Below are 26,675 nucleotides of genomic sequence, written 5' to 3' on the forward strand. Positions count from 1 at the left end.
ACACCCTTACAGCAATATCCTCTTCGCTCTTTCTCGGAATGATCCTGATGCGATTCGCGATGTTGTAAAGCTCTTTGATGAACAGATGTGTATCATGCTTCTCTGTGTAATGGAGATACACAGCAATAAATCGGTCTTCCTTGATTTTGAGATTACACACGTTACAAATGATGGACAAAATTTTAGAAGTTTGATGGTTGTGATGAACCACCTTGTGATTTTCGACGGTAAAATCCTGGTTGCACTCCTCGCATCTAGTTGCCATGTCATGTCTCTGTCGTTGTTCCGTTGTGAGTGGGGGTGGAAAAACGTAAGGGCCTTTAAGTCTAGGTGCAAGTTCTTTGGCACATTCTATTCTTTTGACAAAGTTTTTCCCAGCATCGGGTCCACAATACGTAATAAACTTATTTAAATTTTCCCCGTAAATGGCAAAACTGCAAGGTTCGTGGTGAAAAATTGGTATTGTATTTGAGATAGTGGGGTCAGGGTCACACGAGTCTAACGGAACTTGAAAACTTTCAAAATCGGCATAAAGAACAATAGGATGGGGGAGAAGAGCCTGATATTTTTGAAATGTCATCTTGCTTCCGGGTTCCGGCATGACATCTTCGGGTTCTGCATGCATGGAACCGAAACACTTGTGTTGTGCTATTTTTCCCCTGTGAAAATTCTCAAGCACCGATCGCAAATTTCAATCTTCTTGTGATCCTTGCTGATTTGACTTCGCATTAGGCATGAAAAGTGGCAAATTAAACTGTAACGGTCGTCTATGAGAAGAAGTCTGATTACGCTATTTTGGCTTTTTGCAGGTCTGAGAGCGCAAATGTCGCCGCAATCGTCAACCCCAACACGGAAATATCAATGTTTTGCCCCTTTTCTTCTTTATACTGTTTTATAAATATGTCGATGTCATTTAAACCCACTGGATATGAAATTCCCTTCATCACTTTTTTATATCTCCTCTCGTATCTGGTGTAGTTGGACAGACGTTGGGGATGATCATTGGCTGGGTGTAACGCTGCAATGACAGACCATAAGAAACTCTTCTTATCTTTACTTTCTATGTTTAGCACTGCATTTAGCCTTTTTTGTCTGTCATCGCAACATTTTTTTGAGCTCTACCTAAAGCTTTAAAATTACACACTCTAAGCTGCAACATGTGGTTACGGCCACATGGACTCCACCCGCTTCCGCGACCTTCAAATTCTTCTTGTTTCCTTACTAGATGGTTAAATAGACGTGTTATAATTTCGTCAAGATCGTCGTGATTACCCTGATGTAAGCCTTCACATCCTACATAGAAACTGAAACTGCTTGTCTTGGACGAGACGACTTTCTCATACATAAGGGTTAACACAAGATGAATTTTGATTGCGACGTTAATAATGCAATCACGTAATTTGTCCACGACAAGAGATTTCAAATTATCCAAGAACGTGCCGGAATCACATTTTTCATCAGGAGAAGATTTATACGTCATGGTACGAGCACTTTTATTCAAAGCAGAGCCTTCATGTGCATCAATGCGAGATTTTTTTGCTGGGGAGACATCAACACTTTTATTTTGCGGTAGGCGACATCTCTTCTTATGCTTAGACATGTTTAGTTTAGAAATCAACTTCCCACAGTTGCGGCATGGTACATTTTTGCAAAGATCAGAGGGTCCGGGTTGCGGCTCCCTTCTGTATGTGTGTTATTTATATATGTCCAAAGCTTTGATTTTTTGGGGCGACGGGGACTGAAACAGGAGAAAAAAAGCTGACATCATGCACACACTGTTGTAAAAAAATAGAGCAAAGTGTGTGGCACGACTTTAAAAATGTTATGGCTCCTCCGGCTATGTCCCATCTTCAAAAACACGAAAAAAAAAAATGTCACGCGAAATTTCTCTCTGTTGACTACAAGAATTTCAATATATTCGGGTTAGGGATACGACACTAAATCTGCCTCGAATTAAAATCCTTCACTATGTGTCTGAAGAATTCATACCATGGGGGGGGGGGGAGCAAAGAGATAGAACATATTAACTATAAAGAACTCCTGCCAGTTTGCCGGATTTCAAATCGAACCCAATGTAGAAACAGTTTTTGAAGAAAATGCACAGCCCGTATCTTTTTATACAACGCATCGATTAAAATTAGACAGCATAAATCTTACAAAATTCGCATCGTGTTTACGTCGCTTTTCGAGATTGGTTACATACGCAATATTGGTTGTCACTTGTCCATTATGGCACATTAACGTATGGCGAATTGAAAAAATTAAAAATACTTTCCTAGAGAGCACATTTTGTTTTTTTCACAAAGTGGCTTGAACAAATACATGTGTTTTCCATTTTTAGAATAACCAAATTGCTGTATACAGAAAATAGTGAACAGGATATTCTTTTTTAGTTTACACATATTCATGTTTTGGTAATATTATTTTTTTTTCACAGATTGACAAATATGCGGCGAGGTATCGTTTTAAAAAAAATATGAAATAGTCAACTTTTTCCGAACACCAATCATGGGGGAAAATAACTAAGAGTCGAAGTTAAGTTATATAGATGTGTGGTAAGTTACATACGATAAGGATAAGTATGTACCTCCGAAGGGTAATAGGATACCGTGTCAACATTTGTTGCGAATGGTTCCAGAAACAGTAATAGTTTCAGGTATTAGTCTGTCTACTTCATCATCGCTTACGTGTGACAGTGCAGTAGACGTAATGGTTTAGTATACCAAGTTCCTCGCATGAAGCCCCATTTTAACCCGGAGAGAAAAAAAACAGTCGGCATCGCTTACACTCTCTCGTTTGCTCTTTCCGAAGCAGTAGACATTATCTGATCTGCTTCCGTGCCGCGCCACCGATAGACTAAACACACTTGACAACGAACAATTCTCACTTCTCTTCGCTAGAAAAAAACACAACCAACCGTGGCATTTGCTCGCTTCATCTTTCTGTCGCTTGCTTTTCCCCCGTTTGCGCTAAGCGAGCTGTGGGAAAATTTAGCCTGGATGCTGAAACAACGGTCAGATACTTGAGCACCTGTCTACTCTTCCTGTTCGCTCTTGCATTGTTCAGAAAAAGGAAGCGACAGAAAAGCTGAATCGAGCAAAAACGCCTAGGTGCGCTCTTCGTGCCTGATGTGAAAATAAATGACGTGAGCCAGCTGCCACCCATCGTGTTTTCTTTCTCTGCCTGAGTGTTTCCAAATGAGTAAAGGCTAACGGTAGAAGAAGAACTGCCGTAACAGTAAAGTACATAGGTTGAAACAATAGTATCATAACATCGGGGACTACACAATCACATCGGTCGACCTTGTAATGATGCGATCATTACTGGATCCTTTTTATGTTATAAATTGCGTATGTATGTATGTATTCCTGTACGTTTGAGTTCTTGGCCGTTGGGGAGCGGTGTAAGTTTCCAGTAACGGTTTAGGTCATTAGCGAGGCCTATAAAAGGAAGGGAAGGGAGCAGTCGGCCTCAGATGTTTTGGTGCAATACGGCGAGGTAAAGAGGTGTGTCTTCTCTATGGGGCGAAACGAAGATGTATGGTAATGTATATTGTGTATGTTGCTGAGAATCAGCTTAAAAGCCCAAAGTATACTGTTACAACCTAAAACACAACTTTTCTGATACTCAGAAATCATTTTTCCTTTTTTGACACCACAAACATAAGGAAAGCAAAAACTCTCGCACCATTAGGTTTTACAAAGCTCACGATACAGAAACATGATTTTAGAAAATTACATTACTGAAGCATGAGGAGCATGAGTACTTGAAAGTTCGTTTTTGACACTCACTTTTTCAGAGCCTTTTTTTTGTCGCTCTTTTAGTTCGTTATAGCACAAGATAAACAGTTACACCAGTTACCGCTATAGCACAAGATAATGAGAATTTTTGCACTATAGCACGAAATAATGCTGCTGAACAACAACAAGCACACACACTAGGAAAAGAAAGGATGCAAACAGATTCTCTATACATCTTCATCAAGAAAAAATAATAAAAACATATCTCCCATTCAAAAAATCAAAATAACACTAGAGTCGTTCCATGCATTTATGGTAGGAGGGTTTCATGGGAAAATAAAAACTCTACAGAGGTGTGTGGTTATCTAATGGCTGTGCGGTTAGATAACCATGCGCACCCACCCTGGACAGATGTTTTTGCTTGAAAGCACACATTTTGGTTTACAGAAAATGAGAGGTTGTTACAAAGATCATGATATGGAAACCTAAATAAGAGGAAAACATTAGGTTTACAAAGATCATGAGGGAAGCAAAGCAACATTAGGTTAACAAAGCTCACGATATAGAAACATGGACGTGTTTAGAAAGTTACAACGCTAGAGCATGCATACCTGAAAGTACGTTTTTGAAACACTTTTCAGAGCCTTTTTCTCACTCTTTTAGTTCGTTACTGCAATAAAATAGCCGAGAAACGTAGAGAGAAAGTGAGTTCGTGCACTAAAATGACAGGTTTTTGAAGGGTTCAAGTTGGGGTTGGCCTCAAAGGAAGGTCTACTACCTACTAATGTTATTGAGTACATGATATTTTTCCAAGAAAACTGCTTCTTCATATTTAACACCTTGATCAATCATTCAGCAAAACAGGCACACTCCATAGAACCAGGTTCTGGATGCCATGAAAAGGGGCAATCCTGAAGGAGTTCATGAAAACTAAATCACATGTTGAAGTTACCCTTCAGTCAGTGCTAGACCATAGTAAGTATGACCTGAACATAAGCAGGGGACCAGGAAGAGAGATACAAGACACACACATTTACTTCCTGTCACTTGTGTCACTTCAGATATACTATGAATCTAAGAAACTATGAGAAGTTGCTCTTTGTCAAAACTTTCGACAGTCATTGAAAGGGTTTTTAGAGAAATCAAAGTAATAAAATTTTACGCAAACAACTAAAAAATAAAAATGAAGAAAAAATAATGAAGCTGAGTTACCTGAAATATTTAGACAAAGTTGAGCCTCTTGTGGAAAATATCTTCAGATAGTGAAATTGGAAACAAGTCGGCATTCTTCTTTTTCAAATCAACGATTGGACAACAAATGTAGTGCTGACAGCTGCCAAGTTCCTTCTTCCTGCTTCTATTCTTCAGCATGCAGGTCGAAATGTTAAGGTCAACTCACGCATGGGCTGGACAAACAGTGATGCAATTCCTCGCATGGAAATGCAAAGTTTATCAATACCAGACCATCAGGTTGAAGATAGTGCAAGAATTGATGTCAGAAAAAGAGTAATCTTGTGGTTGGCCAATCCACCTTTAGGTGACTAGCCACAAAAGTGGTAATGAAATGTCTAATTCAGAATAAGCACAAGAACTTAACTAATTCTTGTAAAATTTTTAAAGACTGCAACCACTACCAGGTTAAGGGTGGCAACAAAATCCCGGGAATGGGTATCCATATTTAAATCATCTGATATTCATTCATTTTGGATACAACAGATAATCTGAATATCCTGATAATTCGGATAGTACAGAGCTGATGGATGATTTGTATAATGCAACCACCAGCAAATGAACCTGCACAGAACCGCCACTCCTGTTCACCGCACTTCTGCAAGGAGGGGTGGAGCAGAGGGGTGCATGCTTCCTTGTGGACAAAGCTGAATGGTTCAAGGGGAGAAGCATTTTAGTAGAAGGTTCTTTTGTTGGTGGTCACTCTGTAGGAAATCCGTGTAGTGAAATACGAAAATGACAAATAAAACATTGGATAGCCTGTAAAACAGATATCTGGATAATCTAGACAATCCAGATATCCGAATAATCGGTATATCTTCATATCAGAATATCTGATGTTTGGATATTTGAAATCCAGATAGAAAATTTTCCAACATCCGGATAACATTTTATCGGGATTTGGCTATCTGTATTCCAGATCACACTAGTTGGATGCAAACAAATACATAATGTGAGTGAGTTTCCCAGAACTTGAAAAAGGTACACTAAGAGATACATACAAAAACACAACCTCACATGGCTAGTCAATCTACACTTTTGTAGAGCCCCAAGTGAGAGAAGTGTAGAGTGAGTAGCCATTTGAGGTTGTATTTTTGTATGTATCTCTTAGTGTAGCTTCAGAAAGTTCTGAGAAACCAGAACAAAACATCGCACATAAAATAAAATATTAACCACTAAAAATAACTGTGTTAGATTACTTTGCATCTATAAAAAGTGTTTATGCTAATCTTTAAGAAGAACATAGGAATACAATATGTAGCCTACCTCATAAAAAGAAAAAAAACTACGGAAGTAGATTTATATTTCCCATGTAGTGCTGAATATCAAACACTATGAGGTTAAATCCCATCTTTGTATACCTACTTATCCAATTTCATTGCTACAGTTACCACAGCAATACAGATACATCTTCATAGTCAAGTGCATACACAAAAAAAAGTGATATTTTCATGAAATTATCAACTAACATGGAAATCAAATTTGCTTCTTTCATCACATGACTTACCTTAAATGCAATGAAGCAAGTTTGTCAAACATCCTTACTTATTGACAGACACCCCACAAGGTTGCTTGCATCCTTTCACAATTCTTAAAGTTCCTTAGTCTAAGGGCCCCAGGGCGAGCCTCAGCTACTGGGCGGGTCTCAGGTGGCGGATAGCGAATGGCCCCCAGATATGGGGGTTAGCTGCGAATAAGGGGAAACCCGAATAAGCAGTCCCGGACCGAGGCAAACTGCTGCCTTGCAGTGAGAGGGAGAAACCTCAAAGGCTAAGGGAAGAAACCCTAAAAGAAAATCTAGCAGGCCGAGGGCTATAAGGGAGGCAGCCCCTCCCACAAGGCTTTGGAACTAGGGCTGATAACCCGAGTGTCCGAGATGAAATTATTAAAAGAAACTACAGAGGAGAAACCGGACTGATTAAACTGTTGACGACCAAGAGAGGGAAAAGGATAATGAGTGGCAACCTGGAATGTACGTGGACTTGCTGGAAAGGAGTTTGAATTAATGACGGAAATGGTGAGAGCAAAGTTGAATATATTGGCGGTGACAGAGACCAAGAAAAAAGGAAATGGATATGAACAAATAATAGAACCAAATAGTGGTGAAAGGTTTCTAATGTTTCATTCAGGCGTAGGCAAAGAACAGAGAGCAAAAGGAGGAGTGGCTATAGTAATCTCCGAGGCCTACAGACATTATGTTAAATGCTGGAAATTCATCAATGAAAGAATGAACTTGGTAACTTTAACCTTTAACAGTAGCATAAATGAAGACACTACTTTTATTGCTATATATGCACCAAATTAAGATGATATAGCAGAAGAGAAAGATAGATTTTACGAAGAGCTGCAGAGGACAGTGGATGATACCATGGGAGCTGTCTTTGTATTAGGTGACTTTAATGGCAGAGTTGGAAATAACATAGAAGGAATGGAAGGGCTGCTAGGGAAATACGGCGAGACGCACCAGAATAATAATGGGAGAAGATTACTAGATATGTGTGCAGGAAATGATTTTGTAACTACGAACACAATGTTCCCACATAAAGAAACACATAGATATACAAGAGAAGTCCCCAGCCGAAAGGAAAAATCTATTATCGACTAGATATTGACACAGAGGAAACAGTGGATATTTTTCTTAGATGCACGAGCATATAGAGGTTACGAGATTGGAAGTGACCGCTATTTAGTAATTATGCAGTTACATGTTAATATCAAGACCAAGGACCCTGGTGATAACAAAAGGAAACCTAAAGAAAGAATAAAGGTATATAAATTGAGAGAAGAGGGAATACAAAAAGACTATCAAGAGGCTGTGAAACAAAGGGTGGAAACATTGGAATGGCCCACTATGAGAGAAGATAAACTGGAAGAAATATGGAGTTTATATAAAGAGGCAATCTTAGGAGCGGCAGCCGAAATCTGCGGAAAGTCCAGCGGAAAGCAACAACAGAGAAGAACAGCGTGGTGGACGGAAGAGATAAAAGAAATGGTAAAGGAAAAGAAGCAACGGTGGAAAAAATACCTACTCACAAAACATTTAAGTGACTATGAAGCTTATAAGCATCAAAGATTAGTAGTGAAGAATACAGTGAAAGATGCAAAACAACAGTCATGGGAAAAATTTGGAGAAGCAATGGAAGGAAACCTACAAAATAACCAAAAGCTGTTCTACAAAGTATTAAAATCGATGCGAACAGAGAAGCAATGTCCTCTTAAGTTCATAAAAGACAAAAGTGGTAACCTCCTCCGAAGTGAAAATGACATTATGGAGCGGTGGAAAGAATATTTCCAAGAATTGCTTGGAGGAAATATGGAAATTGGAGAAAAGGAGAAAGAACAGACTGAGGAAGAAACACAGCAACAACAAGAGGAGGGAGAAACTGAAGAAGAAATAACTATGGAGGAGCTAAAAAGAGCACTAAAGAAAATGAAACTAGGCAAAGCAGCAGGACATGACCAGATAGCACCTGAGATGCTTAAATTCATGGGCAAAAGTGGTCAAGACATACTCCTTAAGATTATTAATCTCATTTGGAAAGCAAAGAAGATACCAGCTGAATGGGAGTGTAGTGTCATTGTACCAATATTCAAAAAAAGGAGATAACAGAGACTGCAAAAACCATCGTGGGATATCGCTAGTGAGTGTGCCGGGGAAAGTATATGCGAGGATACAAGAAGATAGAATAAGGCAAGAGGTAGAGCCACAGCTAGACGAGGCACAGTGCGGATTCCGACCAGGAAGAAGCACAAAAGACCTCATATTTACCATCAGACAGATCAGTGAAAAACTGATGAGATATGGAAAAGAAGCACATATGGCTTTCATAGATCTAGAGAAAGCCTTCGACACCATTCCGAGGGATGAAATATGGAATATACTAAAACAAAGAAATGTTAGCAATGAATTAATTACAGCAACGCAGAGTCTGTATAAGAACTGTAGAAACTATGTCCGCACCTGCAATGCAGGGTCTCAAGAGTTTGAGACTATAGTAGGACTTAAACAAGGATGTATCCTTAGCCCACTCCTCTTTATTACCTTAATGGATGATGTTATTAAATCATGCAATGGGAAGGTACAGAAATTCAAGCTGGGGTATAGGTTTTTAAAACCAATATATATAAACCACTGTTCCTTTGCCGATGACATATTAATATTGGGAGATTCCGAAAGAAATTTACAAAAGAACGTGAGAACCTGGGAAAGAGAGTTAAAAAAGAGGGGTATGAAGATAAATGGTAAAAAGACTCAGACCATGATGATGGCACGACAGCCAAATATACATAAGATTGCTTTGAATAATGGAACGACATTAGAACAGACTACAGATCTTAAATACCTTGGGGTTATAGTGCAGCAAGATGGTAGAATAGATGGTGAAATTATAGCTCGATCCCAAGCCTCAGGGAGACTCTTTAATGCGCTAAAGAGAAATTTCCTAAATAATCCATTAGTGACCAAAAATACGAAAATCCGTGTGTATAAAGTGATATATTTACCTACATTACTTTATGGTAGTGAAACCTGGACATTGACAAATAAACATAAGAGTAAAATACAGGCTTCAGAAATGAGATTTCTCCGCAAAATAGAAGGGAAAACAAGAAGAGACAAAATTAGGAATCAGACCATTAGAGCTAGCCTGGGCGTATCACCAGTGCTTGAGAGAATCGAACAGAACCAGTTACGATGGTTTGGGCACATACAAAGAATGGAAGACTCCAGAATAGCTAAACAAGCCTTGAATGCAAGGAGCAAGATCACGCGGGAAACCCAGAAGAACATGGGAAGAAGATGTGAAGGTAGCTGTAGAGGCTAGAGGAGGAGAGTGGAGAAGAGCAAAGGAGCTGGCCCGAGACAGAATCCGATGGAAGACCCTCTGGGAAACCTCAACACCGCAAGGTAGAAGAGGATCGACTAAGTAAGTAAGTAAGTAAGTCTAAGGGCACAGTGCAGGTGGGTAGTGTTGGCTTGAAAACTATATGATAAGTGGTGGAGCAAACTAACTGGCATCCTAGAATCTGTCAATCATGAAGATCTTACTCCTCTCAAAAGTTTTATAGAAGACTTCTCTCCTTTGACAGACCTTAATTCAGATATTTTAATTCCATTAATGAAACGAGTCTTAGTCCAGGGTGAATGAATTTAGCAGAACTGCTACTCTTGTACAGAATAACACCCTCCTACCCCCATTTTGGTGCAAGTTGCATAAATCTTTTACTTAAACCTCAGCTAGAATATCTACAGGGTAGGGTTCTTTGTAGACAATGAAACCAGACAGGATGCCTTCCAATGGAGACGTTTAAACTAATATATTATATAAACAAGGATACAAGGAAATAGAATATTTTCATAGAATATTTCCATGATGAGCTACTTTTCTCTATAATTCTCATCTAGTCAAGTTTTATCTCAATATGTTTTTTGTTATTTCTTTTCTTCAATTTGTATATTCATCTATCTGGACTTCCTTCTTAATGGACAGTCTGGATCTGGACTTCCTCCTTAATGGACAGACCTGGATCTGGACTTCCTTCGTAATGGACAGGTCAGAACTTCCTCCTGGATTTCCTACGTGAGCTTCCTTCTTAATGGACAGATCTGGATTTGGACATCCTTCTTAATGGACAGATCCGGATTTGGACATCCTTCTTAATGGACAGATCTGGATCTGAACTTCCTTCTGCCTTTCCTTCTATTTCAGTTTTTGACGATTTATGAATTCATATATCCTTTTTCTCTTAAACTTTGGGAAATATACTAATCTCCTCCCTTGCAGCTGCGATTGGAACGTGCCAACACTAACTGGGCACAACAGAGTGTATACTTGGTGCCAAACGACTGACATGCGCATTCAAGTAGGTGCTACGCTTGAAACGCACAACAAAAAGTGCTGTGGGGCGTCGACTGGAATGCACCGCCACTGATGTAAACAAAATTTCCGCTATGGGAATGGTAAATCAATCAGACAGATGCAATATCTGTTCAAAGACACAAACTTGTATCAGTGCTTTGACTTCTTTCATTTCCATATTAACTTACATATGATCACTGATTTGATTAAGCGAATATATATATTAATTTATTTCTTTTATATTTATTCTTTATCTTCATATAGTAGATTTTATTATTTTTCATCTTTCCAATTTGCTTTGTTCTTATTTATAAAGTTATTTAATATATTATGCTAATTCTTAATATTGCATGCCTGGTGCTGCCATCTCTATTCCTATTTAGCAAACTATTTACATTACTTGGTCCTATTGGGTACGTAACACAATATTCCCCCTGTTGGCCATGAAAAATTTTCATCGTAACAATATGAAGATAGAAAAATTTTTCTTCTTCCTAATTTACACCTACGCACATCTATATTGAAATCTTCCTTCTAAATTTCTTCTTTCCTTCATCTATTCTTCGATCTTCATCAATCTTCACATTGGATTCACAAAACTCCCTATGTATACACAGCTCTCCTTTTCACAAACTATATTTAGCATTCACAGCATCTTCGTTTGGCTTCTGTTTCGTTGCTTTCTTTTCAGGAACTGGCACGTCTCTATTCTTTTGTTTCTCCTAAGATGCTCTATTTTTATAATTTCTGTAACACTCAACTCTTTTCTTGTCGGCAGATATCAGTCTTTATTTTACATGACAAACATATATTAAAGATGGTCTAGGCTCTTCATAAATGAATTACTACAATTCAAATAGCACATTTTTCGCTTCTACTGTCTACTTTCAGTACATTCTTGCATGCATCATCTTTATCTCATGTATCATCGACATATACATTATAATTATCTTTCATTTTCACTATTCATTTCTATAACTCATATGTTATTCTTCGTCTTATACACAAGATTCTCATTTTTAATGCACATTTCCATTTTTCCTCTTCCCAATTTCTTTTTCATAGGAACACGTAGCGTATCATTTACCAGGTGTATAAGTTTAAATCTGCTGTTTTGTAGTCAGAAAAACACATGGTTTGTTCATAGAAAGCAACAAGAAATTTATTCAAAGTACTTGCCCTCGCGAGCTACATATTTTGCCCACCTCTCGGGCAATTTGTGGATACCACGCCAAAAAAAAAGTCCTTCTCTTTCGAGGCAAACCACTCATCAAGCCATTTTCGGAAGTCTGCATACGAATCGAAGTGCTGCTCAGCGAGGGCGTGGCCCATCGACGAAAACAGATGGTAGTCGGAAGGCGCCAGGTCTGGTGAATAGGTGGGATTAGGTAGAACCTCATAGTTGCGCGTCTCCAAGTAGTTTTGGACCAGTCTTGACGTGTGCGATGGGGCGTTGTCGTGGAGGAAAATCAGCTTGTCATGTCTTTGTTGATAATCTGGCCTTTTTTTCACACAGAGCACGGTGCAATTTGATCAGTTGTTGGTGGTAGCGGTGGGCAGTGACAGTTTCACCAGGTTTCAACAGCTCAAAGTAGACGATACCCTGTTGATCCCACCAAACACACAGCATCGTCTTCCGGCCGAAGCGATTTGGTCTCGAGGAAGATGTTGATGTTTGGCCGGGATCAACCCACGATTTCTTGCATTTAGGATTCTCGAAATATATCCACTTTTCATCGCCAGTCACAATCCGATGCAGGAAAGACTTTCTTTTTTGTCTGGCAAGCAAGATTTCGCATGTGTTTTGGCGTCTCTCCAGCTGCCGATCGGTCAATTCATGCGGCACTCATTCCGATCTCTTAAACCTTTTCCATGGCACGTAGATGCATGGAAATGGCTGCTTGAGTAACACCCAATTGCTCGGCAAGCATCTTTTGCGTTTGGGTATCGTCCTCGTCCAAAAGAGCCTGCAATTGATGGTCCTCAACCTTCCTGAGCCGATTTTCACGCATCTTGTCGCTCAGGTCAAAACTGCCATCTTCGAACCGACGAAACCAATCCCTGCATGTTGTTTCTGATACAGCACTGTCACCATTGGCCTCCACAAGCATTCGATGCGATTCGGCAGTCGATTTCTTCAAATGGAAGCAGAAAAAAAGCATTTTCTGGCACAAAACTAGACATGCTTACCACAGGAACAGTGTCTGTTGTATGCACGTGCTGATGATGTGCACTGATTCGTGTTGGAAGATGTCCAACTCATACAAACACTAGGTATGATGTGCCCATGGTAGCTTAATACACTCACTAACGCCATCTATGAGCAAACAGCAGATTTAAGCTTATACACCTGGTACATTAATTGTCTTCTCACTTTCCTTTCGTTAACGTAGATCATGTCCAGCCTATTTTTCTCAAAATGTTGTTCCACCATTGGCATTACGCATCCAGCTTTTTGATAAGGTTGATTCGTCAGTGAAACTTATTCCTTGGAGATTCATATTCCCATCAACAGTTCCTATGATATTACGTTCCCTTTCTATGGTGATGACTTGTCAGACGTCTTCAAGTGAGCTTGTGAGTCTCTTATCTGAATAATCTTTTGGCCTCTGTTTAACTTCTAAACATATAGTTTCTTCTCTCTTTTATCTATATCAGATTTTTTGATGAACTATAATTTCTTCTATTTGCTAATATTTACATATAGATTACTTCTATTTACAGTTTGACGATATTACTACATTTTCATCTGTTTGCCATTATATCTTGTGGGTTTCGGTGATCTTCTTCCTGCAATATTTCCGGAAACCTTCTCTCGTCGTTAAAGTAATTCCTCGTCAGTTCTATTGCTTCGATTCTTTCTTCTTCCAACGGTTCATTTTGTCTTTCCATTTCTTCATTGAACACACTTTCTCGGTATTCTCTTTCGTTCAGTTCATATCTGTTCCCCCATCGCTGATTTCCTCCTCTTCCATATCTTCGGAAATTATTTCGGCCTCTAAAGTTTCTGCAATTTCCTCGATATCTATCATCGTTTCTCTCTCTTTCTTCCACAGAGTCTATGTTTCTTTCATATCTTCCATTGTTTCTTCCTACTTCTCTTCTTTCTGCACTTGGTCTCTGCTTTCTAACTTCTATTCTTCTTACATCAAATTCCTGTCTCCGGAACTTTGGTTTTGAGCGCCCTTCTTCTTCTGAATGTTGCCTCTTTCCATAGAATCTTTCTTCCTTATCGTTCCACGAATTCTGAGTTTATCTTAAAACATCTTCGGTTCTTAGATATTCAATCAAATCATCAACTGCTTTTATCTTAACTGCTGCTATAGCTCTCTGTATTCTTCTTCTCCCACATATGTTCTTCTAGGCTGTTGACTTTGGACCAATCTACATATCTTCTCTTCAATGCTTCTAGCTGCCTTTCTTTTATATCTTCACTGGAGTAGTAATTTAAGAATTTTCGGCTGAATTCTTTAAAATTTCTGCTGATTCAGTTGATACCATCCTGCTGCCGACTGTTCAAAACATGTCTCTATGACGTTCAAAATCATTGCTTTGAGGATCCTCATAAGTCTGACATTTGTTGTTAGTTCCCTTAAAAACTTTCTGGGACATTTATCAGATATATTCTCATTGAATTTTGGAAGATGTTGCAATTCTTGTGGCCTAGGTAACCTGGTCCTATAGTTCTCGTCTCTCGGGAATTCGTTTTCAAATGTCCAAGAGCCTTTCATTATTACTTCCCTCTTCGCTACTCTTCCATTTCCTTTTCTTGTGACGTCCCGCTATTCTATATCTCTTATGCTTCTTTTCTTCCTCCGTTGTCGATTCATCGCTTGAACTCTCTTCTCTCATCTCTTTCTTAACATTTGTTTCTTCACTTTCTCAAAATATAGGTTTTATGTTTCCTTCTTTTACGAATAGCTTTCCTAACTTCCTCTCTACTTCTTCTTTCTTTTCTGTCTTCTCTCTTCTTGACACTGCCCCATTTAATTTTCTGTCTGTTTCCTTTTCCTTCTTATCTGTTTTCATCGAAGCTTCATTCAGTTTGGTTCTATTTTGCATAATTTCCTTTTCCACGAACAAAGTTCTCTCCTGAACATCCTGAAGTTCTAATGCCTTTTCTTCTCTCAACCTCGACACTTCTTCCTTTATCCTTCTATTCATCTCTAGACTTCTATCATTTATCTCCTTCTCCACCAACTTCCTATTTTCTTCGCATGCATTAGCTATTCTTGCATACATTTCTCTACTTTTGCTTCTTCCCTCTTCTATCATATCTGTCAGTTTTTTATTACTCTCTTCGAACCTGTTATCAAATTTCTCTTCTAATCTCCTATTATTTTCATCGATCTTTCTATTACTTTCCTCTAGTTTTTCTTTTAATTCTGTTGTTCTCTTCCACTTTCCTATTGCTTTCTTCTAACTTTTCTTATACTTCTCTGCTGTTTTCTTCCCCTTTCCTATTGCTTTCTTATACTTTTCTTTTACTTCTCTGTTACTTTCTTCTACTCTTTTTTTGAGCGTTGGCTTCCAGCTATATTGACATTTTTTGAAACAAATCTAATATATTTATTTCTTATGTCTTCTATTGTTTTTCTTTCAGCTTTTCTTTTTTGCATTTCTTACTTATGTAACCTTCTTCCCTTTTGCTTATTCATATATATTCTTCCTCTCTTATTCCTTCGCATATCCGATGTCTCGTTTCCTTACATGTGGTACATGTTTCCTTTCTCTCCACAACAACTGAAAGTTTCCCTTTTCTTTCCATCGTCCTTCATTGTAGCTTCTAATTCTCATTTCCATTTTTATCCTTTTCTTCCATTTTCAATTATTCTTTTTCTCTTTGCTGTTTGGTTCCTAATTCTCTAGCCCCAAAAGTTGGTTGCCATTTATTAATGCTACCTCCATTTTGGTGCAAAGTGCATGAATTTGAATCTTAAACCTCAGCTAGAATATCTACAGGGTAGGGTTCTTTGTAGACAACGAAACCATACAGGATGCCTTCCAATGGAGACGTTTAAACGAATATATTATATAAACAAGGATACATGGAAAGAGAATATTCTATTTCCATGATGAGCTACTTTTCTCTATAATTCTCATCTATAGTCAAGTTTTATCTCAATATGTTTTTATTATTAGTTTTCTTCAATTTGTATATTCTTCTATCTGGACTTCCTTCTTAATGGGCAGTCTGGATCTGGACTTCCTTCTTAATGGACAGGTCAGAACTTCATCCTGGATTTCCTACGTGAGCTTCCTTCTTAATGGACAGATCTGGATCTGGACTTCCTTCTATTTCAACTTTTGACGATTTATGAATTTATATATCCTTTTTCTCTTAAACTTTGGGAATTATACTAATCTCCTCCCTTGCGGCTGCGATTGGAACGTGCCAACACTAACTGGGCACAACAGAGTGTATACTTGGTGCCAAACGACTGACATGCGCATCCAAGTAGGTGCTACGCTTGAAACGCACAACAAAAAGTGCTGTGGGGCGTCGACTGGAATGCGCCGCCACTGATGTAAACAAAATTTCCGCTATGGGAATGGTAAATTAATCAGACAGATGCAATATCTGTTCAAAGACACAAACTTGTATCAGTGCTTTGACTTCTTTAATTTTCATATTAACTTACATATCATCACTGATTTGATTAATCGAATATATATATATATATTAATTTATTTCTCTTATATTTATTCTTTATCTTCTTATAGTAGATTTTATTATTTTTTCATCTTTCCAATTTGCTTTGTTCTTATTTATAAAGATATTTAATATATTATGCTAATTCTTAATTTTTGCATGCCTGGTGCTGCCATCCCTATTCCTCTTTAGCAACTGTGATTTTTTTACGTGGTAATATAACGTAATGCTTTTGTTATTAATCCGCATAGAAAAATGTCACAAGTCATAGAGATTAAAATGAATATACAGTCTCCACAAAATAGACTTCTAGTTGCTGTATTTATGACTAGCTCTTGGAATTTCAAAACAAGCTATGTGAACTGGCATCTAGCAACAGTGTTGCCAAGTGTACAAAATTCCAGTGCAAACTTACGATTTATGATTCTCCATGTGAATATATGGCCAATATTTAGGCACATGATGCTTGTTACTGTCACAAGTGTTGCAAACAAGCTGAAATACCTAAGTTTTGATTCCCCACATGGTCAAAGTAATAACCCCCCTACCAGCACACACACCAACTGGGTGCCAAGGTAAATATTTTGCTGTCAGTTACTCAATACAATTTTGAGTCTGGAGTGTATGTTTCTTTACTGGAAGATTGAACATTAATATTTTTAATAAATAAAAAAAATATTTTCTTTAAAAAAAATGAGGTGCAGAAACAAAAATTCGAAAATTGTGGATCATATTGATCAATGTATTTCAGTGTGCTGTGTCATTCATGCAGCAATTCCCTTGTTTCACACACACACACACATATGCATGTAAGTGTCTGGGTCAGGCCCGTACCCAGGGGGGCAAGGGGGCCATGCCCCCTCGAGCTATGAAATATTTTGATGCAAACCTACAAAAACAACATGGATATTTTTTAAGATTTCGCAAGAATTTAGATTTTCTTCTTGTATAAATGAATGGGTTGTTTCTGGAGAGAGGCATTACAAAGTAGAATTGAGTACATTTTATTGAAAAGTCATGAAAGCAGAATAAAGTAAACTGTGGTATAATTAAACCAAACACTTTTCAAAAGATTCATTTCATTTCTCAAAATTTAGTATGTGTGCAAATGTTCTGTTTTCCTTCCAATGCCTTGCACTGGCACTGACCCCTCCCTCCAGTTCAGTGCATTGATTGAACGTAATGGGTTCCTTGCCAATATAGGATAAATCATATTTGTGGTTAGGAGCTCTATACCCAAGAAGTCGATAATCTACCACGATTTCCTTTTATCTTAAATGTAGGGGGCATACAATGCATACGTATACTTTCTTATTTTGACCATTCTTGACATTTTCAAACCCTTTTACAGACTACAATTTCGAGGTTTGTGCATAAAAATTTCAGGGGCATTCTGACATTACTGGCACTGAAAATTCACAATAAAAGTCTCAAAACATAATGCATGCCTTAGGAGGAGCATGGGTGGGGTGGATGTGCAAAGAATGACAAGTCATCTATTTAGTGACCATGATAACATGTTTCTGCACCTAGAAAACTTGACAGACTGCAATGGTATTACATGTCAGTGAAATTGAACAATGTGTTTCAAGATGGTGAATGAAAAACTGATTTTCCTCATGTTGCATGCACAATCTATACCATGTTCTCTTTTTCCCCAAAAGTGTCCACAATGATATTCGGAGTATAAGAAACTAAACCCAGTCATTGTAGATAATTCCTCAGTCTCCAATTTTGCAGTAAAACTATTAAAATTATATATCATAGTTTAGGAGAGGGGTGGTGGTAAAATCGCAAACATACATTTTGCCACAAATGTAAAGCTTTTGAGTTGCAATTTTTAGTTACAAGATAACTTAAAGGATTGGTGTCATGTTTTAGAAAAAATTGTCACCCTGTTTAAAGATGGTGGACGACAGACTGATTCAACATGCCTTGCGAGAGTTTGAAGTTATGCAAATATTTGAGGTTAGATTTTCGTAGATTAAGAAAACAAGTCTCAGCTACGTTAGGACAGTTTTAAGCTTAAATTCATGTTGCAAATAGATACACCCAGGAAATGAATGATTTTATTTTGCATTTGCATTTGTTGAAAGTATTTCAAGATGGTGGATGAAAAATAGATTTTTCGGTTTTTTTTTTTCATTTTTACAGAAGAAACTGCTTATGGAAATCACTTTCTGCAGCGTTGTGGAAGTTCGTGAATGTGTTTTCTATCCTTTTTAGTTCGAATTCATGTTTTATTTTCTAGGAAAATATGTCTCTGACACACAATTGATGTTGCTTTAATTTCCTTCCTCTACGTGAACCAGATGTCCTGTGCCTTTGATGATGTAATCCCCTGTAAGTGTTTTCAACCACACCATTTTTTAACTATGTTTGCCTAATGTAAGTAACCTAACCTAACCTTACCGTGATGGTGTGTGGATGGTTTATGGGGCTACCCATGGATGGTTATTTGATCGTAAATGATTTTTGGGGCTATCCGTGAATGGTTTGTGGGGGTATCATTGAATGGTTTGTGGTGCAATGCGATTACGAACCACAATTTCAAACCTAGGAAAAAATACGAAATTAGTAACACGAAAGTAGGTATTTTTCCTTTCAGAAGGTTGGAAGATCAACAAAACACAAGCACGACGTGTGATGAACCATTACTCTCGCGCCATACTGTATGTTAGGGAAGCAAAAAAAACGAACAACAATAAGTAGTCGTAATGTGAAAAATGGACATTATTTCCTTGAGAAATTCATAATAATACCTTAAAAAATGTTCCACGATGCAGAATACGTACGTAGCAATGTAAAAATGTATGAAATAAATAAGTTATTGGTGTATTCACCCAATCGAAGTGGTAATGATTTTTCATATTCTGGGGTAGCTTCTGATGCCACTTTCAAATATCTGCCTAAACTACATTTTTGGACATTAAGAAAAGATACCTAAATATTTTGTGGCATTTCTTAAGCTATGTCTTGACAAATAATTTTCTTTAACAATATAGTGCATATGTATGTTGGGATCCAAATACGGGCCACTAATGGGAACTGTTAGTTTCATAGCAAACAGATATTTTGGAGGATTGATACAGTATTCCATTTGGATGAAATCAGTCAAGACAATTAAATATGTCAGCCTTATAATATTGTTTTCCTTGTATGTACGCATTGCTTGCATTGTAGAATTATTCTCCTGTTCTGTTTTCTTATGCTTGTAATAACCGTAAACTACAGGAAAATAATTATAATATTGACATGGTTAATACACCGGAGATATTTAAACTTGAACTGCGAACAAACTGTATTGAAGCAGAATTAAAAGTGTGTGTGCAGCTACTGTATGTTGTATAGTAGGTAAAGGTAAAGTTCCCCATGCATATAGCACCACGCCATGAAGGCACATTCAGGGGATATGGGAGTAGGGCCAGACATATTCTTCATCTGTCATTTTGAAGATAATGTGATCAGAATCAAACTCCGGCTGCCTTTATCCACCTTCCCACCCCCAACCCCCTTGGATCCATTGATTTAAGGGTGGGTGAGTTCCAGAGCTGCTTTATGCAGGGACAAAACTGGAAAAATTCTGACCTTAGATCACTCACCCCAATATTCAAACCTGGGTCTTCTGCATGGGCAGTCAGACAGCCTGTCTACTTTTTTCTTCACATTTGTAATAAAAGTAATACTCCTAAGCAGTAGTATCCCCCCTTTTTCTCTCTATTTTCTCAATTTTTCAGTATTTGTATTTTTCTGCAAACATCCATGTCCGAACCAGGGACCCCTGGCATTGCAGCATGCTGTGCCAATCACTCTGCCATTAAAGTCCACTAAACCACCACAGCTATCAAGTATTAGTATAGAATTGCAATGCGCAACCCTGGGAATTGATGATAGATATATATTAACTGTTACACCATCCAGCAAGAGTAGAATTTTTCAGAATATAGTATCTTAGATAATTTAATCATTTGTCCCGCACTGTGGTTGTGCGGTCGTGCTTTGGGCTCCAGCTATCGGACGTGTGCAGGTTTGAGTCTCCTTGGGGAAATGTAACAGCTTTTCTCCTGAGATTTTGGCCTGTGTATGAGACTGGTGAACACTCGCCATCATGATTAAATTGGGGAGCTACGAATGAGTAGCGTAACCCGATCATGAAAATCTATGACGATGACTGGGGGTTCATCGTGCTGACCACACATCACCTCATAACTGGTTTCATGATCTCCCACCTCAGAGAAGGATCAAGAGAAAATGCAGCCGGCAGTCTGTAGGTAGGCCTGGGCGCTCAATGGTCTGTTGCAGCATGGGTTATGTATGTTTTTAGTTTAATCATTTCAAGGTGCAAGACCTTGATTGTCAATTCTTCACCATGTTAACAGAAAATATTAAATAGTTTTTGATTCAGTGAACTAAAACAATACAAATTGAATGTTTCAATATATTACTATCAGGGAAAAATGTATTTCATTTTTAAAATATATATATTTATAAACATAACCTGAAAAAAAAAAACGAATTTTGCCTGGGTTTCTTCCGAGCTTTATCTTAAAAAAAAAAAAAGGTAGTTTTTTCGAAGGAAAAAAAAAAGGCAAAATGCCAAATCTAGGATGCAGGAAAAGATGACAAAATGCAGACTGACAACCAAAAAAGTATATGTAGTCCCCCTCCTTTTGAAAATCATGGACACGCCACTGTATACATGGCTTCATCCCACAAAAAGGGGGTGGGCATCAAATGGCAGGAAATTTCAAAGGACTATAAATAACAAACTAGAGTGAATATTCTAAATATAAAAAAAATATGGGTTCTTATATATATATCTAACAATATCATGTAACAAATTTCATTCTAATCTGACATAGTGGGGAAATATCTTATATGGACAATCTTATGCGTAACCCTGCAGCACTGGTGGCACAATACAGAAATTACATGAATCATACCTCGTAAGTAATAAGGTCCAATCTTGAACCTTAGTGCTCCCATGCTCATTTTCAATCCATGTACTAAAATTTCCTCCACCTACCTTTCTCCAGGCTCTGCCACTTCACTTTCTACTTGGTCAGGATTCTCTACACTATACTTCATGTCCTCATCTTCTCTTAAAATTAATTCACCATTGTCACTGTCTTCAGCTGGCATTTTTTCAACAAATTGTACGTGATCACATGGATAAAATCCTTCACTTTTATGAACATTTTGTCCACTAGGAACTTCCGGAGTTTTGTCTTCAAAATGCATCCAACTATCACCACTCACACTTTCCACTTTACAAAATGACATTTCTTTCATGTACTCACTAGATAGTTTGATGTCAACAGAAGCATCCTGTATGCACTGATTAGATGGTTTGATGTCAACAGAAGCATCCTCTATGCACTCATTAGATGGTTTGATGTCAACAGAGATATCAACATCAGGAGGTTCCTCGAATGATTCTGTTTCAGTCTTGACACACGACTCATCCGGAAGCCAAACATTCTCCAGAGATGTTTGTTCACAAACTAATGGATCAGCACTTTCTGTTTCAGACTCAATGCGCACTTCCACAGAAGAGAAACCCGTATCAGACATTGGAGCAGCCAAATTTTCTTGATTATCATGAGACCAGCACCAGTTCTGAAATGCAATCACAAGGAGGGTGGATTAAAATCACAATTTTTATTTAAAAAATATTTAATCAGATTTTCTTTAAGTCACAGTTTATAATTTAAAAAACACACACACACACACAAACTTCTATGCACTTTATGTCTTTGACTTTCTAAAGAAAAAAATGGATGTGAGGTTTGATGCACACAGTGCATCGTTTCTCAACCTATGGGGCGCTGCCCACTGATGGGTCCCGAGAGGGCATTTGGTGGGTTGCAAAGGAGGACTCGAAAAATTATTTCATGTGTCTCAAAAATCTTTGTTTTAACAATTTTAATTCAACCCGTGTTGCACATAGTCACATGCATGTTGACTGCAGGTGTCAGTTGATATTTCCAACCACCTTTGTGTGTGTGTGTATGTGGTTGCTCAGAGGTGTCAAGTGTCATCATTTCACATTGCCATCGAGACTGCTTGAATTACAAAGCTAGCTCCATAAAACAATTGTTTTCAATTTCAGCATATGTATTTAGTTAGATTTTAAAGTAGAGTAAATTAGTCTTTTAAATTACATATTTACTTTTCTTGAATTAAGTATGTGTAACTTATTTAAGCAAGTGTAAAATAGGGTATCTAAAAGAGTCGATGTTAGCAAAAATATTATTATAAACTGAGTGCACACTACTACAAGTAATTCTGCCGGCGTCCATGCTTATGGGTCCAGCATAGGTGCCGATTCCTTCAGATATTGGGGGGGGGGGGGGCAAAGCTAAGCAAAGTGTAAAGACCTATTCTTTCCATTTGCAGGGGGGTTGAGTATTTTTAAAAAAATTAAGAATCTGAAGTACAGACCTAAGAATATACACACTCGAGTTAACCTTCGAAACTTTGTAATTACAATTACCAGCTCTGATAACAATAATATACCTATCAAGGTACAGAGTGTTTCAATAAAAAAAATTACGAAGTATCCAAAAGAAACCTTGTTCAGTTACCATTATTGAAACACCTCATAGATTGAACTTTATGAGCTGCACAAAGAAAAATATCTACATTCAAACTACATAATTTTGTAACATAATTTTTTATCTGCAACTTTTGATTGAGAATTTGATAATCATAAAGTGTTTATATGCTGTACTTCTTCCTACAATCCTTTATGGGAGTTTAATATCTTCACACATGCTCAGTTGCTGACACATATATATGCATTGGTTACGCATTGTATAAGTGACACTACCCACAGTAATGCAGTATGAAGTAGCACACACACGTTTACAGGCATACGTACGTGTAAAATTTTACTAATCCTGATTAAACAAAGCAGTGGCATTTTGCAAAACAAAATATTTTCAACTTCTACTCGACTTTTACGAAAGGAAACAACATTCAATGAAATATTTCATGGTCCATATAGTATTAATATTATCCAGTTTCTCCTTATGTGTACTTGACACAGTACCACAAAGATAACATGCTTTTGAGTCACTTCACTTCGTAAACAGTTCTTGAGCCAATGCAATGAATAAACTAACAAGAAAAATATAGCATAAAAGCAAGCACATTAGTCTTCCTGCTTTTCTTAAATAGAAGCAGTGGGTATTTGCTACTAGGCTACAGCCAGTGACATGCACTGAGGAGTAGCTAATCTAGCAGAGATAGATCAATCAATCTCACATCTCTAATTATTATCAAATCACAATATTTATTGTCTTGTTGAAGCCACAGTCCATATGCAACACTGTTTTTTACGTGCTTCTCGCGATCTGCGGACAAGGCTGCCCTAGCTGACTGTTCCTATGACTCACCAGTTCCAGGTAGGAACAGCCGATGGTAGGGAAAGGGAAGATTCCTGCCTCTATCTCCCTTGCCCCACCCCCCACCTCGCTGCAATGGCTTAAAGGTCGTGGTTTCAAGTGCTCCAGTCTATCTCCTATAGGAAATGATAGGGGATTGGTTTCCCCTTCATTCCATTGTAATTTCTCTAAAGAACTTGGGAAAAAAATTTCTGCAGTACTTATGTTATCTGTATTTACACCACAACTTTCAAACATTGTACAATGTGTATGTATAATATGGAATGTAGTTTTATTATTTATGAAATGGGAATGTATTATATGCAGACAAAAATATTATGCTTTCTTTCTTTCCTTTTTTCAAATATGGAATATATAATAGTTAAATAACAAATATTTGCTCACTCTCTTTTTAGTAGTGTTTTACTTACTTAAATGTACTACTCTCTTGGCCTCCAATTAAAACAATTGGGTAAGCTAAACAGTCAATAAATAAACGTTCTTATTTTTGTTGTTGGTTTGGTTTATTTTACTTCGCTTTTCCAACACATTTGGTTATTGCAAAAATGAGAATGAGTGATATATGATGGAATTGATGTAGGGACCTCACAAAGAACAATCCAGGCCGGGAACCTGTGACGAGCACGCATTATTGTTCATATGTGTTGTACTCTGTAGTGAATAATGAAATAATGTGGAATGAAAAATTCATTCAAGAACTCAAAAAGCCAAATGAATATTATTGAAGAAACTACAAAAAGCTGTTTATCCATTTTTATATATTGACTTTTTGCCACCTCCCATCACTTCTTCTATACTGGATCCGCGCTTAGAAGGAACTGTACGGTAAACAAATGCACGTGTATGAATACAGTGTTGCCAACCAATAACTGCAGAATATAGCGAAAAGCGAATTCTCACAGTGTGTAGTGTTCTACATTATATTGTAGAAATTATTTTTATGACTTAGAAGGAACTGTACTGTAAACAAATGCAAGTGTATGAATACAGTGTTGCCAACCAATAACTGCAGAATATAGCGAAAAGCGAATTCTCACAACTCTGCTTTTTATGGATAATCACTATAATCACAATGTGGACATGTCATACCCTATTTGTTGCTAGTTTTCATAGAATAAAGAATACAAATTTTCCTCCTCACTTCCCTCACAAGAAAAGCCATTTTTTGAATGGCCAGTTCTTTCCGAGTGTTACCTTTGTATATCCGTAGGTTTATTAAATATATATATATATGTAGTATAAACATATTCACATAACTAGAGTTGTTTTGCATACATTTTTAGAGTTTTCCAAATTTCACGCAAATTGGACAAAAATTGTAAGAGAATTTGAAAAAAAAATCCAATATCGAGGATCCGCGATTTTCTTTTTCTATGCTATCAAAAAATGAAGTCCTGTCTTGCAATGGACGTAGAGAATATATGTGCAGAATTTCGTCTAATTTACTCAAAAATCTTAAGAGGTGTGACGAATCGAAAATTACCAACGAAATGGAACTTCAGCCACTTTATTTCTTCCATTTTTCAAAATTTTTAAAATCTAGCATCATATTTAGAAACAGCGTCGTAGAGAACGTTCGAATAGGAACATCTGCAACAATACCACAAGGATTAATACTGCTGTTAAAGAAAATAAATAAACAAACGAAAAATAAGTCACTTCCGTGTCTATTTTTGAATGAGGTCAAATAAGTATGATACTACTGTGCAAATATCTGAAAGCCATTATTGTCACCAATGCAGGACCAAAAAGTTCAAAACAGCTAATTTTAGCAGAAGAATAGGCGGATTGGCAACACTTCTCGTCGAGCCTGCTTGAACAACAGACCCTGCCACGTGCAACAAAATATAGTCCACTTTCTAACTTGCAAGAATAGAACAATCCTTCAACACAATTGTAATTATCGTACTCTAGAATTATCATAACCAATATTTAGTATGTAAATGAACTCCAGGTTGGCATAAATACACAAGACGTGACAATTTTTACTCTGGGTACAACACGCATGCGTAAAGGCTGGGCAGGCGGGAGGGAATTTCAATTTGTGCGAGATGGATGTTTGCTTTGGCTACGTTAAACACTGCAGCGGGAAACCGTTGAAAAGCGCAGAGAAACAAATTGTATTGAATGTGTTCGCAAAGTTTTGCGAGAAATATCCAACTATGGTTACCCAGGACGTGATGAAATTGACATCTGAGTTTACTGGTGTCTCTGTTAAGAGTGTAAAATCTGCGCGCAGCGAGGTTCTAAATGAGGGCATTTTAACAACACCAGGGAAAAAGTGTCAACGTCAAAAGCCTGTGTTACAAGTTCAGTGCGATGAGTTTGCGAGGATCCGTCTTAAGGTTCATCACTTTTTGGAGAGGAACGAAGCGCCAACAATAAATAAAGTGTTGGTGAGTGTGAATAGTGATCCGGATCTGCCGAACCTTAAGAAAACAAGTTTCCACACACTTCTGAAAGAAATCAGCTTCGAGTTTGTGCAACGCAACAGAATAAATATTATTGTTAACCGAGAAGACATATTGTTGTGGCGCCGGAACTACCTGAGGAAAATACGCGAATACAGCCAGGAGGGGCGAAAGTTGTATTTCCTTGATGAAACGTGGGTGAATGAAGGTCATACTGTTTCTAAGGTGTGGGTAGATTCTGCCATAAAATCTAAAAAAACAGGCTTTCCTCTCAGGATTAACCACAGGGCTAAGAAACCCGACCGGCAAAGGCAGACGCCTTATTGTATTGCATATTGGAGAAAGAAGAGGAACGCTTCTGGGAATCAGATTAC

At 37.7% G+C, this 26,675-nt stretch overlaps 2 protein-coding genes across 2 annotated transcripts in view; one reads left to right on the forward strand and one right to left on the reverse strand.

The window, feature by feature from the left end:
* Positions 1-26,675, forward strand: part of LOC145999327 (uncharacterized) — a 463,252-nt gene that overhangs the window by 274,778 nt on the left and 161,799 nt on the right. The window lies entirely within an intron of this gene.
* Positions 1-26,675, reverse strand: part of LOC145999725 (uncharacterized) — a 241,021-nt gene that overhangs the window by 202,161 nt on the left and 12,185 nt on the right. The window contains exon 3 of the mRNA XM_083137004.1: positions 21,508-22,100. Coding sequence (XP_082993130.1) covers positions 21,508-22,100 — 593 coding nt within the window. The remainder of the gene's footprint in view (positions 1-21,507; positions 22,101-26,675) is intronic.

The sequence above is a fragment of the Lepisma saccharinum genome, chromosome 15 (genome assembly GCF_977018435.1).
Source record: "Lepisma saccharinum chromosome 15, izLepSacc3.1, whole genome shotgun sequence".
In the NCBI taxonomy this organism is placed as follows: domain Eukaryota; kingdom Metazoa; phylum Arthropoda; class Insecta; order Zygentoma; family Lepismatidae; genus Lepisma; species Lepisma saccharinum.